Source organism: Lepidochelys kempii, chromosome 5 (assembly GCF_965140265.1).
Source record: "Lepidochelys kempii isolate rLepKem1 chromosome 5, rLepKem1.hap2, whole genome shotgun sequence".
Classification (NCBI taxonomy): domain Eukaryota; kingdom Metazoa; phylum Chordata; order Testudines; family Cheloniidae; genus Lepidochelys; species Lepidochelys kempii.
The window spans coordinates 33,906,845-33,925,900 of record NC_133260.1 but is presented as its reverse complement, the minus strand read 5'-3'; the positions used below and the strand labels follow the sequence as shown (position 1 = coordinate 33,925,900).

Here is a 19,056-nt window from a genome sequence, read left to right as displayed (position 1 = left end):
AATGACAGATTCTTTTCTTTATTCAACGTACCTTGTTAAGTGAATTTCTGCATCATACCGCAGAGGAACTGACAGGTAGACCTGGTTGTCTGCTTCTTGCTCTTCATTACTTTCACTATTTATCAAAAACAGTTTGTTCACTCATGTATTATAACTCACAATTACATTTAAAATAAATTACACTGGCAATGATAGTTAAATTATATTTTAACTGTGCAGCACTGGCAGGGGATGCTTTTTAAATGAAATTATTATATAAGAATGTACTTTACCTCAAAGCATGAAAACTTATATTTGCCATATCCTGAAGATTTTTGAGATTAAAGTCAAAATTAATATCGAAATATACCTACACAAAAGATAAACAGACAAACAAATAAACAGATTATACAATAAGCAAATTTAAAATTGCTTACAAGCAAATATAATTATAGTAATTATTTATCTGCACATAAACATCGAGTGTGATGGACACACCAATGCCTGGGTGGTGTCTGCCTATGGGGGAGTAGGACAGAGGCAGAGCACTGTGTGAGGCAGCAGCAGGAGCCTGGGGCACTGTCTGAGGCAGCAGCTCTGCCCTTCTCAGTGACCTGCCTTTGAGCTTTAATTTTTTTCTTCCCAGGACTGCGACTCCCTGAAATTTAAGCATAGCTCTCAGCCTTCATTTTTATAGGCAAAATAAACCATCCTCTTGAAACTTAGGGATCTCTATTCCCCTGATCTTCTTAATAGCTCTTCTCTGCACCTGTTCCAATTTAAATTAATCTTTCTTGATCATGGGTGACCAGAACTGTATACAGTAATCAAGATGAAGTCTCACCAGTGCCCTGTACAATGGCATTAATTCTTCCCTATCTCTACTGGAAGTACCTTACTTGAGAGGTCTTAAAATCATATTTGCCTTTTTCATGACTGCTTCACGCTAGTGTCTCAGTCATCTTATGATCAACTAAGATACCCAGGTCTTTCTCTGCTGTTTCCAACTGATGAGCCCCCCATGTATTACAGAATTTCTGATTAGTCCCTGGCATTTCATACTATGAAATTTTAACCCACTTCTATTACTCCAGTCCTCAGGATCCTCCAGTTCTTCCTGTATAATATTCACTCCTCTGTATTGATGGTGCCTCCCAACTTTGTTTCATTAGCACACTCCCACTTGGTGCCAAGGTCATTAATAAAATATGAAGTTATTTGGATTATATACATCCCTAAGCATTAACACAGGTGAATGAAAAGTCACACAACTCCCTGTATTCATTCTGCTGTCTATAATCCATAACAGGTCCAATTTGACCAAAGCTGTTAAAATGGCGTCACATTCAATCCAGTGAATTGTTTGTGCACAGGGAACATGTTTCTGTTCTAACCGGCAAGCTTCTTATTGTTCCAAATTACCCTGTCATGGAATGGGAGGACTGTTTCCCTCCTGCCCCAGAGGAACAGAGAAGAGGATGGGCTTCCTAAAACTTTGGTGTTCTGAGATTTACACACCTCCTTTTAGGTGCTGGGCTACCCGCTCCTTCCATGGCAGCGCAGCTCCCACAAATTGGTTATGTTTGCAGCCCTGGAGAGGGAGTTACTGTTGATGGAACCAAGCAGGAATTCCCAGCTCAACAAACTGCTCTGAACAAAGTCTCTGGTGTCTTCTTCCTAGCCAAATCTCAGAACCATTACTCCATCTTCATCATCCTTGACTGGTCAGCTGCCTTCAACCCAGTTGACCGTGCTCCTGCTCTTGAATTCTTGACATTCCGCGGCTTCCATGACTTTGTCCTCTCCTGGTTCTCCTCCAACTCCTCCTCTCTAACTGAATCCTCCTCATCCATCATCCAACTTTCTGTGGGGATTTCACAGACTCTGCCTTCTCTCCCCCATTTTACATTTTATCTCTGGGTAATCTCATTCACAAACACAACTTCAACTACTATCTCTGTGCTGATGACTCTCAGATCTTTCTCTGTACTCCAGTCCTGTCTTCTTCTGTCCAAACTAACATCTCAGTCTGTCTTTCTGAAATCTCCTCGGGGGTGTCTAGCTGTCAGCTGAAGTAAACATGGCTAAAACAGAGCTCTTAATCCTTCCCCCACTCCCTTCTTTCCCAATCATTATGAATATCACCATCATCTTGCCTGGAAATCTCTTCAGTGCCCAGGGAAGAATATCACAGAGAATGGCTACCTCCCACCTTCTGTCCCCAGCCCCCACACCCTCACAGAGATAAAGCATTACAGTAGCATGGTAGGGAGATGCATGCTGCAGAGCCATTTCTTTCCCCAGCCCTGTGGATTTGGGGGATCTTTGGTCCATTGTTTATCATCATCAGAACAGGCAACATGTAACCCAAAGTGAGGTTTGAATCTAACCAAATCATTAATAAGAAAACAGTGCTTGTTATTTGTGAAGGGGCATCCTTTTATAAGCATTGTGGTAGGAATAACAAACTTACTTAAATACAAAATCTGAGCAGTACCTGTTGTCCCACTTTAAAAACAGGATAGCTGACTTGGCAAATGACTGATTTATGGCCAGTGCCCATCTGACATGAGACTTCAGTCCCATCAGCCTGGAGGAAAAAAAAACAACCAACCCAGATATTAGCTTCTGCTACAAAACCAGAGAATACCCTACACTACATTTTTCAATGTGACATCTACCATGTAGGGCCAAATCCACCCCTGAATTCAGCTGCAGTTCCACTATGGGCAAGCTGTTGAGAGGATGTGCAGGGGAGATTTGGACTGGGTCAGGTGAGGAGTGGGAAGATGACAGTGGGTCTGTGACTACATAGATCCACTGGCGAATTGCTTCTGTGCAACTGCTTATTGTCTAATACCCCTACAAGAGGGTTGTACTTAGAAACAAGGAATACAGATTGGAGGCCACAGCAGTACATGCTTTATATTACTAACAGCCCCAAAGTGACAGAGGAGTCACCTGTTCTTCTGGTCGTAGTGACACCTACAGCATCAACTCTTATTGTGCTTTCAAGCACAGAGTGGAGACTCCATCCCCAAGCCCTCACACAAAGTCAGTGTAAATGGGTTTTGTGCACGGGACCAGATTTGGCGGTTCCAGAAAATTAATCGAAATACAAAGTTAAACAGAGAATCCTCCTTGAATGATGGAGTTCACTTCGCTCACATTCCATTGTCTAGTTCCACATAGTTCTGCTTCAGAGCAGAAAGGAGCCTAGAACCAGAAGCCCTTTTTGGGGAAAATGGGTGCCCTTGAAGACTGAACTTTCTCTAAGCCAATGGATTTTAAAAAAATCTGATTTTTGTTGTTGTTCTTTATGCAATGGAATTGTTGTGGTTGTGCTGTGCCATGGGGACTGGATGTAAGGTGCATACCACGTGAGTGACATGGAGCCCGTCTATTTGCATGCAGGAGAGCATAGGTCTTGGTTGGGCCTAGGCATTTGCTTCTTCATGAATGCTCCCATTCCTTCCCTTCCCACAACAGGCAGCCATGGAAGCATCCTGCATAAGATATTTCAACCACTGGATTCTAACCCTCACCATGCACCTTTCCAGGAGCAGCCTTGTAACCTGGGCCAGGCACTGGGGTCTGGATTTTATCCTGTATTAAGTGGCTGGGAGCAAGAGTTCAGATAAATGATTTATTCCAGTCCCCAAAATATGTAACATTCCTTTCTTCTCTGCAAGGAAAAAAATCCATTAGGTTTCTGGTAGAGTGATCATCTTGATCTGACTAACTGTCTCGTTGAAATACATGACCTTGGCAGTAATGCTATTTCTAGCTCCAAAAATCTGCGTTTTAAAGTGCTATCCATGTTGCATACTTGATTTGTCAAGTATAAACTCTATGTGGCATGGCAACAGTATTCAGACGTGTTGCTGGGGGGAGGGGAGGGGTCAAGCAGTAGCTACGGGATGCCAAGTCCCAGGGCAAGGAAAAAATGATGGTAATAGTGAGGCAGCATCAAACTAGATAGATTGCCAGCTTTTTTGTTGAGCTGGCTGTCGCTATCCTTGATCTAGATAAAGTGATATGCTACATTTAGTTCTGACTGATGGTAAGACAAAGCTGGAAGATGATTTTGGTATCCTAGGGAATAAGCTGGGTCGGAGGGGTAGTTTGCACATCAGCCTTTGCTGGGAAAATGATACTAGACAGAAAAACATTTCTCTGGGAAACAAGAAAAACAGCAGTAATAATAGGAAAAGTTGAGAGGAGGTGAATATTTTACATACTGGTAAAGAAGATGAAGCAAAAAACAAGTTTTCTGAAAATGTAGCCTGGATTCTGGTGTTGTAGGCATTTTCCTTTTTGTTTCTCAGCTTCACACTGAATGTTAGCCTTCTTTTCTTGCTGCTGACAATAAAGGGCCGTTTGCTGTTGAAAAAATTGTTTGGTATTATAAATATAGTAACTACTGCAATTGCAGATCACTAAAAGGCATTAGATTTCCATTAAGCAGCAGCAGCAGCAGCAACTCACATGCATAGCACCATCAATTTCAAAGTTCTACATACTTACAGCTGTAGCTTTACAATAACTTTTTACAATGGTTATAAATGATGTGAATTCATCTCTTAAAACTGACCTGAATGAACACTTTCTGTAAAGCTGCATAATCTTGACTAGGACATTATTGACATTATTATGTCAATATGACATTAAGTTTTAACAGTAGAAATGCTGTAATCCTCTTTAAAAGCAAAGTAACTGTAAGAATTCAGTTGCCTTCCAGCACAGTCACACATCTGTGTACAACAGATGGTTTCTCATCCTCTATTAGTAGTAGAAACTGAAAGACTCTTTGTATATTTTTCTACAAATATTTGCTGCATTGCAAAGAAACTTAAGTTTTTATTCAGAATGCAGTTGGCAAAAATGTCCCGAAAAACTCACTTTAACACTTACCCATCATCTGTTTTCTGTTGAACCTCAAGAACAAGATCAGAAATGCAGAGTTCATCGTCACCACAGTCTTTAATAAAAGGGATCTACAGGAAAGGGAACAAATATTTTCCTGTATTTCTTTAGTTTCAAATTACAATTTGAGGACCAGACCGACTATATCTAATTTAACTTCAACACCTAAGAAATAGCTTAGTTTTATTATCCCCATTTTATAGATGCCTCAGCGAGACCTATAGACACTAAGCAGCTTTTGTAAAGTCATACAACTTAAAACTGGGAAACGAACCCATGCCTTCTGTTGTCAGTACAATGCCTTAACCATAAGACTATCTTTCATCTCTACATACTCTGTTGGTGACAACAGGAGCAGTGTTGGGGGAGCACTGTGTGCTTTCATACAGTAACGTTCTATACTTACGCTGTAGGCCACAGTGGCAGGTGAATATATATCGAGGACAGGACTGGAGCCAGGATTCTTGAGGCTAATATCAATGCGCAGACTAAGGGAGTTTACAGCATCAGAAGGTTCCTATAATACACATATATATTCACTGGCAATTGGCTGTACAGCAGATCATTTAAAACAGTATAAATATAATTAATGGAAAATATGTTAACATGCTGTAAACGGAGACTAACAAAGTGTTTCTTCTCATCTTCTAATATTGCAGCACTGCCTCTTTTTAACCTTTTGTTTCTTTTTGTGCTTGTCTGCTAAGCAGTATTGCAGCAGAACCTACCAGTGTCAGCATTTCCATTATAATACCCAAGGATTCATAGAGGCTGTAATTGTTTCTGTGACTTTGGTATCTGGAAAGTCCCTGCTGCTGCAGAGGCTGCTTGCTATTCAGAGAACGAAGTTACTCCTTAGAAGCAGCCACATGAAACCGGTTTTATTCTTTCCTGGCTGTGTAAGTCTGGCCCTTTCCTAAGCATGGATTCACTGACTCAACCCCACTTTGCCTGACTACCATATATGGCAAATGGGCCCTTATGAATGACATCAGGAGAAGCACTAACTGTGTGGAGTATGTCTCCCCATCATCACTCCCTTCTGATTTCCTAGTAGTGAATGGGTTCTTCCCAGATCAGTGACAAACTGATTAAAACACTCTTGTCCCAATCCCTCTCTATGGCCGACAGCTCTGAAATGAGGCTGAACCAAGAGGAGTTGATGGATGTGACCCATTGGCCCAAAACATTTGCCCTAGTGGAGACTAGGTGTATGAGGAAAGAAAGAAATCCCCAAAGTTAACTACCTGTAAATAGACACCTACAAGTGTCGCACGCCTTAAAACCCGGGGTGTGGGGCATGCCCCGGCCCGGGTACTCTAACTAAATGAACCAACTGTAACAGCTAACTAACTACAGGTACTAGCACTGAACGAACGAAAAGTTCTGGGGACGAGCTACAGCAAAGCTAGAGCAGCACAGTTCCAATGCACCTTCACCGGTGGCAAGACGGAACTGGGGGTTGGGGGGGGGTTGAGAGCACGCAGCTCCCCTTATACTGCGCCATGGAGGTGCCACTCCAGGGGTTGCTGGGGTGCTCCCCCCATGGGTACTGCTAGGGGAAAAACTTTTGGCACCGGTGCACGTGGCAAGTACACACACCTACTGTGGAATACACATGAGCAATCACTCGAAGAAGAATTGTCTCTTTCTGCCTTAATATCTATGAACGTGAGTTTTGCCATTGATTTGAACAGGGTCTATATTTTTAAGATGTCTGAGGTGTCTGAGAAGTGAAACAGATTTAGTTAGATATTTAGTAAGTTATTGACCATATCAAATAAAATTCTGATCTTTGGATGTAAAAGTCACCCATTTCTCTCTTAGATGACTTAAGACACATGAGGGTGTTTGAGACTGTTTACCTGTACATTAAAGATGTGCTCAACACAGGTCTCTGCAGAATTTACAACAATATTTTTCTGCATACATCTCTCATTGTTTTCTTTGAATAATCCTCTAGAAGTCACTCTAGATGACTGGAGATCAGCATCCAGTGTTGCATTGTACCTGATATCTACAAAAGAAATGGAACAAATTTTTGTGAAGTCCGAATTTCAATGCAACTCCCATCAGAATCAGGCTTCAATATTATAGAATGACTGGTTTTGCCATAAAACCCAGTAATATTTTATGGCTTCTGTAGCTTGCTAAACATGAAACTTCAAAAATGATAAACAATCCAATATTTACTGAGGATGTGAGAGTCCTGGGCAAAAGGTCATTCTGCAAAGCCAGGAATATGCCAAATACAGATACCTTGCAATCACATCACAGAACTCTATAACAGTCTATAAAGCACTCTGCATCTAGTCATCCATCAAGCTGCATTTTCAGCTTTAATTTTTTTCCCCAAATTTTACTACGAGTGCTTACTATGGAAATTCATCGTTATTTGTTGCTCACAAATTGTAAGCACTGAAAAGGTACCATATTCCATAGAGAAGTGGTCAAACTTATTTTGCCAATTATTTGGTGTAAAGATAATTGAGCAGGTGAAGTCTGACAATATTGTATCATAAGTCCTTAAAGGACACTTGTAATATTTTTCTATTTCCCTGACTTCCTACAAACGGTGATGAACAAGTGAAGACAATGGTGAAAGATCCAAGATTGGGCTTTAATTTTTTTCTTTAAAAAATCATATAGTTTGGGCTAATTCTCTTCTATTATCCCAAAAGAACTCCTGTCTGCTCACATCAGAGGTAGCAGCATGTTCAGCATGAGTGATTTAGCAACGGGAGACATTTTTTTTTTGTTGGAGAGAGAAGATGTGGTCACTGCTGCAGCTTCAAATAGCAGCCTGGAAACAAGCACTGTACCCCTGCCATCTTCTTAAGTTACTCCTTTACTCCTCCAAAGTGATCAAAGCTGATGACAGGATTGGAGTGCAGCTGAAGGACAACTAGAGACCTCAATGCAATAAAACTAGCCTCTGAATTCCCCTGCCTTTACTCCTCTCTCCCTGATGACACTTCATAGTGCTAACAGGATAGGTGAGACGTCTGCACTCTTTTCAATATAACTTGTCTCTCACTTTCCAAAGACAGTAGGTAAGTGATGACAGCAGTGCTTTAAAATAAAACAAAGCAGCAATTCTTCAGCCACTATTAAAATGTATAGTGATTTCCTTTTACAGGATTGTAATCCAATATTTGTTTTAATTTTCCCCAGTATATTAGAATTGCAACACTTTCAACATAATTCACATAAGCAATCAACTAGGTATTCTTACCCACTTGGTTATTTCTATTAGCAGGTCTAAACTTGGCACTGAAACATATTTTGACGGCTATCTCAGTGTTCTTATTCAGCAGACTGATTTTCTCAGGTACAAATGAGGCTCTTATGGACATATTTGCAATGCTTTGTGACCTGAAACAAAAAGATGGCTACATGTGATTTCAAGAACCCACAGTAAATCGGAAACTTAGTTCTGGGATAGGCCTATCTGTGACTATAAATGTTTTTTTATAATGGTCCCCATTGTAAGATTTCATATCATGCCAGCCTGGTATGGTTATCTTTCTTTGATGAAATGGTTCTTTTCAATAGCTAATATTCTTTTTCAAATCTCTCTTATGTTGTCACATTAACTGATACAGTACAATGGGAGATTTATGCTAAGTCAATATTAATACTCTTAATATTTTAAATAATTTTTCATAAGACAGAATCAAGTCCTTGTATTTTTTCTTCAGGAAAACTGCTAGTGTTCTTTTAGGAAAGTCACTGACCTTAATGGTTGAGCAGAGCAGTTACATTTTTTTTCACAAAAGCTAATTAAGAAGAAATGTAATTGTCATTAGGTGGGCAAGATTCCAAAGAATTATTTTAAAGTACTAAAATAATATTGCCAAGCAAATCCAAGATGATGTTTTGTTAACAACTGATTTTCCTGTTTGCATTTTACAATTTACAAAAAACTTTAATGAGCTTCACTTTTTGTCAAGTTAGATCAAATTCTAGAGTAAAGCAGAGATATGAATACCTTTTATTGATCAAACTAAAACAAATGTAAGTGTCAAATAGCTTTCTAATGTACATATGGAATATCTGCTGACATCAACCCAAGTTCCACTGTGGATAAAAGGTACTAGATCGCCATTAGTTTTTAATCTGAGTTTTATGATGCAAGAAGTGGCAATTTATTTATATTTTTAATTCTGTTACCAGTGCAAACTCATACTTCATAAAGTATCTCTATAATAACCTTGTGAGGACATAGTAAACCGAGGAGTGAAGCTATTTATCAAGCTGTGTTTTCAACTTAGCACCATGCAATGTACTGCACACAATGGGTATGTCTACACAGCAAAGAAAACCCCAGAGCCAACTGAGGCTCACAGGACTTGGGCTGTGGGGCTGTTTTGTTGCTGCGTAGACTTCCGGATGTGGGCTGGAGCATGAACTTTTAGGACACCACATGGTGGGAAGGTCCCAGAGCTTGGGGTCCAGCCTGAGCCCAGAAACGTACACAGCAATGAAACAGCCCCGCAGCCCAAATCCGAGTTGGCTGACAGTTGCTGCGTAGACATACCCAGCATCACTTTGGGAAGTGCTTGTGAAACTGTTCTTGTTTTTATGTGATGAAACTTGTAAGCTGTCTTGGCAGGACAGAAAAGAAATTTTGTCAGAAGTAGGGGCCACTTTTATTTCACTGCTCTATTTGCTTACTTTACAGAACAGCTCTTCCAAACAGGTCAGTCCATTATTTGTTACTGGCAATTGAAAGTAGTGTAGTCCGACACTATTTTTCAAATAGATACTCTGTTAGCATAATCATGAGAAAACAACTGTGTTCGTGCCATACACATGCCATGAGTGGAGGTGGGTTGGAGGTTGGAGGATTTTTTGCCATTTCATTAAACAAATGCACTACTTATATCCAAAATATTAAAACACTGTCTGGCCAAAATAATTGACTAACCAGAGCTGAACCACATTTCCATCGGCACCAACAGATACATCAGTAATGCCATCACCATTTAAGTCTCTATGGCCGTCTACTGATCTTCCAAAGTACTGGAGTTGCTGTCCAAAAGCAGAATTTGATCCTAAAATTTTCTAGAAAAAGAGAGCTTGATTACTGACAAACAGCAGCATAAGCATTTGATTTTCACAGTTATTCTATTAGGATGCAACATATTTGTTTAGACAAAAAAACTCTTTTGTAGATGGTCTCTATTATTTGTAAGGGTTCCTTTTTTCTGAGACAGCAAATAATTTTTTTTTTTTTTTTAAATCTTGGAAGTAAATTGACCAAGCAGACAGATTGCTGCATGCCAACTAGTCATTATTGAAAAGCTTTATTTCCATCTCACATGAAGCAATTCTCAAGGATTGGAAAATTTAACAAATCTTCTAACAAACCCTTTTTGCATCAGGAGAATTCTCATGAGAGAAACATGTTACAATATTATTATTTCACTCTATGGGATTTGGGGATCTAATTCCCCTTTGAATGTCTCCTCCTTAAATACTATACTTTTAAAGCCTGTACATTTGGAATTAACCCAGTATTTTCTGGTGTGCACCAAGCCGGTAAGGCTAAAATAATGGGCTGCCTAAAACTTTTTCTGGAAATGAGTCAACTTGGTGTACAGGAGTAAAAATGTAAATATAGATACAGCGGGCTAGGCTTCCTCCCAACAAATGTTCATGTCACCTATCTCAGCACCCCTAGCTATCAGCTGCACAAGTGTTATCCTGGGAGTGTTTAGGGTTGGCATATGATGAAGGAAAAGGAAGTGATGCTGAAAACAGCCAATAAAAGCCTACAGAATAGGACAGTATTTAAAGAGGATAGAATACCAGCTAACAAAAAACCCTCATTATATCAAATCCTTCATTTTGAACCTAGCTGAATTTTTGTATCTCATCACAAGCCTTTGAATGCAGTATTATGTAACAAAGTTATTTACCTGTGAATATTTGGTACGTATAGTCCTTAGATTGCCATTGTAAATGTAAACTGCTCCAGAGTTCTGATTTTCTAAGGGTGCACCTATTATCACATCATTAAAACCATCCAAATCAATATCTGAAAGGGTCGCCATAGCAGATCCAAACCGAGCATTTTCTAACCCTTGTGGACCTTCTAAGAGTTCTTGTTGATCCAAAATTCCCTTTTAAGAATACAAGAAAGAACAAAACTACTGTGTCAGTAGATTAAAGGAAAAAATACCTGCATTATTCTTTTCCAGTGTGCATTTCCTTAGACTTACCAGCATTGAACTGTATGTGCCATCATGTTACCTATTCACTTAGCTTTGTTAGATCCTCAGTCACAGCAAATGTTACAGCAGAAAAATTAACGCATGCGAAAAGAGGTATTAATTGCACATATAAATGCATTTCTGAGACTTTACAATCCTCAGTTTCCTCATCTGATTGTTCTAAATGTTCCACAATTTTTCAAATATCCATTGATGAATTTTTAATGGTGAGAGTAATTAACCATTGGAACAATTTACCAAGGGTCATGATGGATTCTCCATCACTGGCTATTTTTAAATCAAGATTGGATTTTTCTCTTGGATACGCTCTAGAAATTATTTTGGGGAAATTCTATGGCCCATGTTATGCTGGAATGTCAGACTAGATGATCACAACACGGTCCTTCTGGCCTTGGAATCCATAAATGAATTGTCCAGCTTTGGATTCCAATTTTTACGCACAGAGAATGGAAATTCTTGTAACTGGACATAATTCTTTGAAACAGAAATGGAATTTCCTACTAGCTAATGCAAAACTCATTTGTGGAAACACTTGTATTCCTGACCTTCCTATTGCCAACTGAAGAAAAAAAGTGTTGAAAAAACTGTCTACGTGGTAATATTGCATTATCTATCTTAAAAAGCAACTTCAAAACAAAAATCTTTATGTTTGCCATTTATTCTCATTGTTTTGTACAGAAATATGCTAGCAATGCTAGTCAGACAGTTTATCCAAAATGGCTAGCACTTAATTCCTGTAGCACAGGCAAATTACATAATTCCGTGCTATTTTAAAATCACTTTCACATCATTCTGAAAAATAATAATATAAATAATTTTAAGTTAATCATTTAACAAAGACTAAAAATATTAATCAGTTTCTCAATTGGTTTCTATTTGCAAAAGTGAAAAATCCATCCACCAAATGTTTGGGGTTTTTTGTTTGCCTATTATCAAAGTGACCTATTGTATCAGCTCTCCTCAGTAGCACCTTCATCCCGTTTAACGGGCTGGGAGAAAATGCTATTGACAAAAGCAGAATTAGAACTCTGAACAGGTTGAGTTCTTTTCTGCCGCTCCCAGTACTCTCACATTGGCTCAGTATATGCGAGTTCCCACTCCCCAGCACCTCCCATGTTCTTGAAATGGCATTTGTTTCTCAGGCTCCCTACCACGGGCCAGCACCTGATTTAAAAAAAAAAAAAATCAAATGCAGAAAAGTTTCAGAGCAGATAGAGATTGATTCCTTCACCTAGTAATACAGGAAAGAGCTTTGCAATCCTTAATTGCTACTCAAAGACTTTGATGTAAGGGATGCTGACTATGGCCCAAAAGTATCAAATGCCCTAGTTTTATATCAGTAGTTCTAACTAGAACTGATAGAATAGTAACACACCCCACCCTTCTCGTTTTTTTCTGTGATGCCTGGAGCCATACTGAATGTCCACCATGAATATTCAGGTATCCACCATTCAGTCATAAGACTGTCCACAAACACCAAGCATTTCAGGAATTTTATGACAAACACGTATTCATCTGAAAATATCTACCAGATGTTTGTTAATCTCCTTTTTTAAAAACTTCAGTCAATCAGGAGGCAGAAACAAAATGATGTAGCTTAGGTGACAAATCGGACAACAATGGAGTCTGCTTCTTTTCAGCAGTACTTCTGTCCCAGGAAACCACAGCAAGAACTTGGTGCTAGAACTGAGATCATCATCATGGGTCTGTCATGAATGTGGATGTCAGATCTCAGTGCTAGCAACATGTCCAGAACATGAACCTAGGTCCTTAGCCCTCCTCCTCCTCTCCTGCCCCCCCCCTTTTTTTTTTACCTTTGTGATGGAAAACATATAAACTCTTCCCTCTTCTTTCTTTAGCTCATTCATGAACATTGGTGCACCTACTAGCAGCACATCTGTAACTGAATCTCTGTTAACATCCACTGCACACACCACACTGCCAAAGTAGGAGCCAATCTGGAATTGATAACACAAGAGTAATTTATTTATGTCTCTAAAATTACACTGTTTTTGCACCTCATCCTGCAAACACTTGCACGTGTGTGTGTGCGAACAGTTCAACTGAATTAAATGGGACTGCTCACAAGAAAAGCTACTTGTGTAACTTTCCTACATGTTAGAAGATTCAGCCACTTACTGAGTATTCATTATTACTTTACCCACCTTATTTCTCTTCATTATTTTTTTGGACACCATCATACTGTTGCTGCTATGGCACTAACATAGTGTAATAAGACTATAAATGGAGAAGAGAGTGCTGTGCAATGTATTTCTTTTTTATGTTAAAATATGCACATGAAATAGCCCAACCTGTGATTTACTTTTATATTTACCTGCTTTCATAACATAAAAATTCAAACTTTCAGCATCATGACAAGGCTTTCACAGTGGAGAAAGGAATATCGTGAACTTGCAAATCAGTCTTGCGGTACCATCTCTCCTCCAGAAGACCTCTCATGAAGAGAGGATGGATGTCCATGGCGTCTCCCACAACTAGAGGTATTTACATAGAGGGCCAGATAATGTTTTTCCCATACCTAATTGCCATGATTCTACAAGAGACTGTGTGAAAGTCACAGAAAATCTCAAATTCACTGCTAGAGTGTAGCTACAGGGGAACGGACAGATATGCTGCTAAACGTTTTGCAAGACAAAATTAATTTCAAAGAGACATTACATACATTACCGCTGCCAATCATGAATAACCAGTTTCAGTGCTGCATCAGTAAAAATAGATATCTACAAATTTTTTGTCCATGAACAAAATGATCGTACTTGCCTGATCCCCTCTCTGGGACTGAACAACTGTGACTCTGCCATGGCTGTCGATGTCATAAACCACAACTCTGCCAGTGTAGTTTGATCTTGGTGCACCAGCAACAAAATAGACAGTGTTCTGGGTTGAGATAACAGCAACAGAATAACCTAGAAAAGAAGTCAACATGACAATTGTGAGATATTATCTAGCGAAGTAGGCAGAGTTAGGGGTTGCCTACTAAGGTTATAAGTTAGGGCATGAATTTAAAGCTCAATAGCTATCCTGAACAAGCCTTCTGTGCAAACATTCTCATTCTTCACTCCCAAAGTGGATTAAGTTAAAATGCAGAAAGGCCCTCTGTGTAAAATAAGGCCAGGTTTACGCTACAGACTTACATCGATATCACTATGTTGCTCAGGGATGTGAAAAATCCACAGCCTTGAGCAACACAGTTATACTGTGCTAGCCCTCGGGGTAGACAGTACTGTGGTGACAGAAGGACTTCTCCTGTTGACATAGCTACTGTGTCTAGTGGAGGTGGATTAACTATGCTGATGGGAGAACCTCTGTCGTCGGCATAGTACCGTCTTCACTGAAGCACTACAGAGGCACAGCTGCACTGCAGCATTTTAAGTGTAGACCTTCCCTAAGAGTGTCTATATGTGGAGCTAGTGCAGAATAGCTATTCTGGACTATTTCCTTGTGTACACAAGTCCTTAGTTACCCACTAGAAAAACAGAAGATATGACATGGTGTCCTAGCTACAGAACATTGTACAGCCAGGTCAGACATTCAAGTTTGGAAGCTACGTTGTCACTCATCACCTAGCTCACTTACACTTGCATTTATTTGTTAAGGAGATATGGTTTTCAGTGGAGGAGAGTGAAATGCAACTCCTCGTGACCGATTTGTAGGGCAACACTGGCTTATAGAGCACGAAACAGACAACAAAAATGTCAGCTGCATGCAAATGAGAGTTAGGGGGAAAAAAGGTGGAAATGGCCCTGAAATGAAGGAGGTAGAAGAAACTAGGGGCCACCATCACAGCCATTCTTCAAACTGGGCCATGTTTGTGAAAGAAACCCACTGGTTGATGATGGGCTCAATGCATTCTCCCACAAGACACAAAACCACTAATCCCGGTTAATGAACACACTACAGTGCTTGACTGTACATGGTAGGACATGTTAACAGTCCATCAATCAGATTTCAGATTGATGGACTTTTTCTAAAAATTGCTAATCCTCTCCACCACTATTATAACTTAAACTGCTCTGCAGGAAATATCTTAATACTGGGAAACATTTTTAGTACGTATTATCTCAGTAAACCAGTTTTACTACATATTTTGTATTACTACAAAAACATTTAGCTGTAAGGTTTAGGCTTACACTGAAGAGCAATTTAACAGTAAAACTTGGAGAAGTTTTGCCAGGCAAATATAAACTTTTATTCTACGAAGAGTCATTTCGGTGTTTAATGGCACTGATAAAGTGTCAAGGGATCAACCAGAGATTGCCGTACAGAAATCCCTCATTAGGATGGAAAAACAAGTCTATCAAAAATGAATGGTGAAAGCCTAAACAAAAACGGTGGCTTCCTGTATATTACAAGATATCTAACTCTCCTGGCTCTTAGTGTTCCGAAGTACATATTGCATCAGTGTGGGGATATAGCAGGTCACCAAGCTGTAAAGTTTGCTGGTTTTGGCTGAGAACAGAAATGTTTGTCAGAAAACTAATAGCAGATATAAATAAAATGTCTATTAAACTGCAGTGATGTTACTAAGGACATAAATCAAACTGGAAAAGGCCACTGAAGGAATAAGCATGGATGAGTCGCTGACAACTAAATAAGCTTCTGACCTAACATCAAATAGGGAATATATAGGCAAACAAAAATCAGGGATATAAAAAGACCCCCTGATTATAAACTAAGTAGCCTTTTTCAATCCCTGTCATTTCTTACATTCTTGTAATGTATGTGTCTCAAGAATTTTTCATCTTATGTCTTTAATATTTCAGTTAACATTCATTCAGAGTTTTAAAAATAATTAAAACAATAAATGTTTCATTCAGTTTCAGTGAATCAATTGACCAGTAAATGAAATCCATTTATGTACAGAATTTCCCTTTCCTCTCAAATCAGTACTTAAACAGGAGACTGCTAGAAAGTAATTTGACATTTTTGCCCGTCTTTGATTAACTTTAGATATACTACATAATAAATGTTACCGCCCCTTACCTAAATAAGAGCTATGGTTTCTGTCTTGTAGAATTTTTTCAAATGCTTGATTAGGGAACGTAGTCACGTAGTTTGAGGTCTCCTGGACTACAGTCCCACTCCAGTCATAAGCCCCAACAGCACCCAACATCAGAACATCCTTTAAACAATACAATCAGAATTTTAGAGCTACCTACTCTTCCATAAGTACAAGGGAAGCAGAAGTTACAGTATATGTATGGTGTAATCCATTTACATTAATTATGTTTAGATACTCTGAACCCTCAGAGATGAGTAAAATGACATAGTAATAATCTCCCTGTAACCCCAGTCCTGACTCCTCTATACACAATAGCTTAAATAACTGGAAACAACAGTGGAGACAGAAAAACATTTACAAAAATTTTGCCCTTGCAGATGGACCCCCTCTTCTTCCTAAAGGTCTTTTAAAATGTAATACCCAATTAAGATAGCTTATATATAAACAGTTTATATATGGTAATTACTTGCAAAAAACCTCATCAGTTGGACTACAGTAGAACCACAGAGTTACGAACACCCGGGCAATGGACGTTGTTTGTAACTCTGAAATGTTCTCTAACTCTGAGCAAAATGTTATGGTTGTTCCTTCAAAAGTTTACAACTGAACACTGACTTTATATAGCTTTGAAACTTTACTATGCAGAAGAAAAATGCCCCCCACCCCTTTTTAGTAGTTTACATTTAACACAGTACTGGACTATATTTGCTTTTTAAAAAAAATCTCTGCTGCTGCCTGATTGCATACTTCCAGTTCCAAATGAGCTGTGTGGTAGACTGGTTAGTTCATAACTCTGGTGTGTGTAACTCTGAGGCCCTACTGTATTCAAATTCTTAAAGTTACTCATGTGCTTAAGAACCCTGTTGAACTGATGGCTTAAAAAGGAAATTGGGAATAGAAAATATTTGCACATATGCAACTTGCCTGACTAAGCAGAGGGAGACTGCTTAATTTTTGATATATCCTGACTAACTGTCTCACAAGCTTAATGTTGCATTAATATTGAAGTTCTTTTTATTCATGTAAACTTCCCTAATTTTTTTGTTTTTAGGGAAGAAATTAAAAATAGATATATTTATTAGGTTTGAAGTGCTTGAAAACTGCTTGAACTGCAGCTGGACTTTGCATATTTAGACTAGGAATTCTTTATTTGGCTGAGGTATCCTTAAACATGTTTAATACGAAAAAATAGTTGAAAAATGTGTGTATGTGAAAGGTGCCAAAAACATTCTTAACTTTGAAAATACTACACAAAAACTTTCTTCACACTTGATTTATTACTTACATCTCCATGAATGTTAACAAACAAGCCAGTTTTGAAATATTTAGTTTCAATTTTCTGAGTTATTCAAGCACAAGACATCAAATTAGAACAGGAGAATTGTTCATGCTTGGTGAACTCAGAAATGGCTGAACTGATTTTGACCAAACTTAAAATAATAACTATTAAAAAAAAATCCAACCCAATTTGCATAATTTGTTTGAGAAAATTATAAGCAGCTGAAAAAAATAAAAAATAAAAAGGAGGACGGCTTAGAATAGAAGCCATTACTCAACATTAACGCTATAATAAAAAGTATTATTTCACTTTTCACCGTGGTATATTTTCTCTCTTTCTCCTTCCAACCAGGATGTAAATTAGTTTTGTGGTACTACAGATAAACTACCTCTGTTCCACTTTCCTGGTTTATATTAGAAGAAAATCTAAATGAAATTTGATCTGTATATTGCATTGTTGCTTATTATTCTTATTTTGTTAAATTTATACATGAACTTATGTATATGTAATTATATCTACATACTTCATTTGAGACAGTTTTTATATCATACCAGCATTATACACTAAATGATTAAATATACGTACCTTTTTTTGTGAGTAATAAGCACTGAAGCCCACTTGGGACATTTCCATTTGGAATGTATCACCTTGATCTGTACCTGGTGCAATAACCATTATTTTGAAAGTTATTCATGTATCATTAAGTCTGTTGAACATTATTGTTGCTACATATTGGGCCCTATCTTTCTGCCATTGAAGTCAGCTGAAGCATGACTGGAACAATTTGTCAAATAAATAATTTGCTCCCAAAAGTTCACCCAAAATATACACAACAGTTGTAGAGTATGGAAATATAATTGATAAAAAGGTAATAATGTTTATCAAGATTTTAATAATGACTGGGTCACATCAGCATTTATCATACATTCATGCAAAGACAGCCTGTAACCCCTTAATAGAAACAGGGAGTAGATCCTCAGCTGGTGTAAACTGTCAACAGCTCCTCAGCCCCAATGGGTATATTACCTTCTATGCTAAATATGCGTTCTCCCAGTGTTCCTGCTTCTTCCAATAGTGCAGTCTCAGATGACACGTTAAAAAAATACTTTTCTGTTGGAAGACTCGCAATTCCTTTGATTTCTTTAATTAAATTTTTAGTATCAAGTTCATTTCTGATTAAATAACCCAAAACCTTGAAAAGAGAAAAAGAAACTTCAGTGTGGCTCCATTTCCCTCAGTATCACACACACAGAGATATTTTATACATGACAGGAAAATGAAATTAATGTGCACACTCCAGACAATGCCTGTAGTTTCCCCTGATCCTTCACACCCTTCCCATCATGGATTCTACATCAGCCTCCTGACATCTGTGGGTAAGGTGAACTGATGGGAATGCATAAGAAAAATGCAACATTTCTGCCATTTATAATAAATATTAAGGTCTATAAAGTGGATCTGAATTCCCCCACTTTGCAACTGGTGCAGTCATTTCCACCCAGGCTGAAGGAGCACACAGTGGGTGTGTAATGCTACAAAAGCAGAATGGTAGAATTTTCCAGTTCCTTCACACATGATAAATGACTATCCAAGATGTAGGACAGCAGAGG

The 19,056-nt window shown here is 38.6% G+C and overlaps 1 protein-coding gene across 1 annotated transcript in view; it reads right to left on the bottom strand.

Moving 5' to 3' along the window:
* ITGA2 (integrin subunit alpha 2) overlaps positions 1-19,056 on the bottom strand; it is an 86,695-nt gene that overhangs the window by 16,603 nt on the left and 51,036 nt on the right. The window contains exons 9-23 of the mRNA XM_073343916.1: positions 18,473-18,638; positions 18,032-18,105; positions 16,149-16,287; positions 13,926-14,071; positions 12,959-13,102; positions 10,830-11,033; positions 9,836-9,972; positions 8,141-8,280; positions 6,771-6,922; positions 5,312-5,422; positions 4,894-4,976; positions 4,221-4,362; positions 2,477-2,569; positions 273-349; positions 32-115 (exon numbers count right to left, since the gene is read on the bottom strand). Coding sequence (XP_073200017.1) covers positions 32-115; positions 273-349; positions 2,477-2,569; positions 4,221-4,362; positions 4,894-4,976; positions 5,312-5,422; positions 6,771-6,922; positions 8,141-8,280; positions 9,836-9,972; positions 10,830-11,033; positions 12,959-13,102; positions 13,926-14,071; positions 16,149-16,287; positions 18,032-18,105; positions 18,473-18,638 — 1,892 coding nt within the window. The remainder of the gene's footprint in view (positions 1-31; positions 116-272; positions 350-2,476; positions 2,570-4,220; positions 4,363-4,893; positions 4,977-5,311; positions 5,423-6,770; positions 6,923-8,140; positions 8,281-9,835; positions 9,973-10,829; positions 11,034-12,958; positions 13,103-13,925; positions 14,072-16,148; positions 16,288-18,031; positions 18,106-18,472; positions 18,639-19,056) is intronic.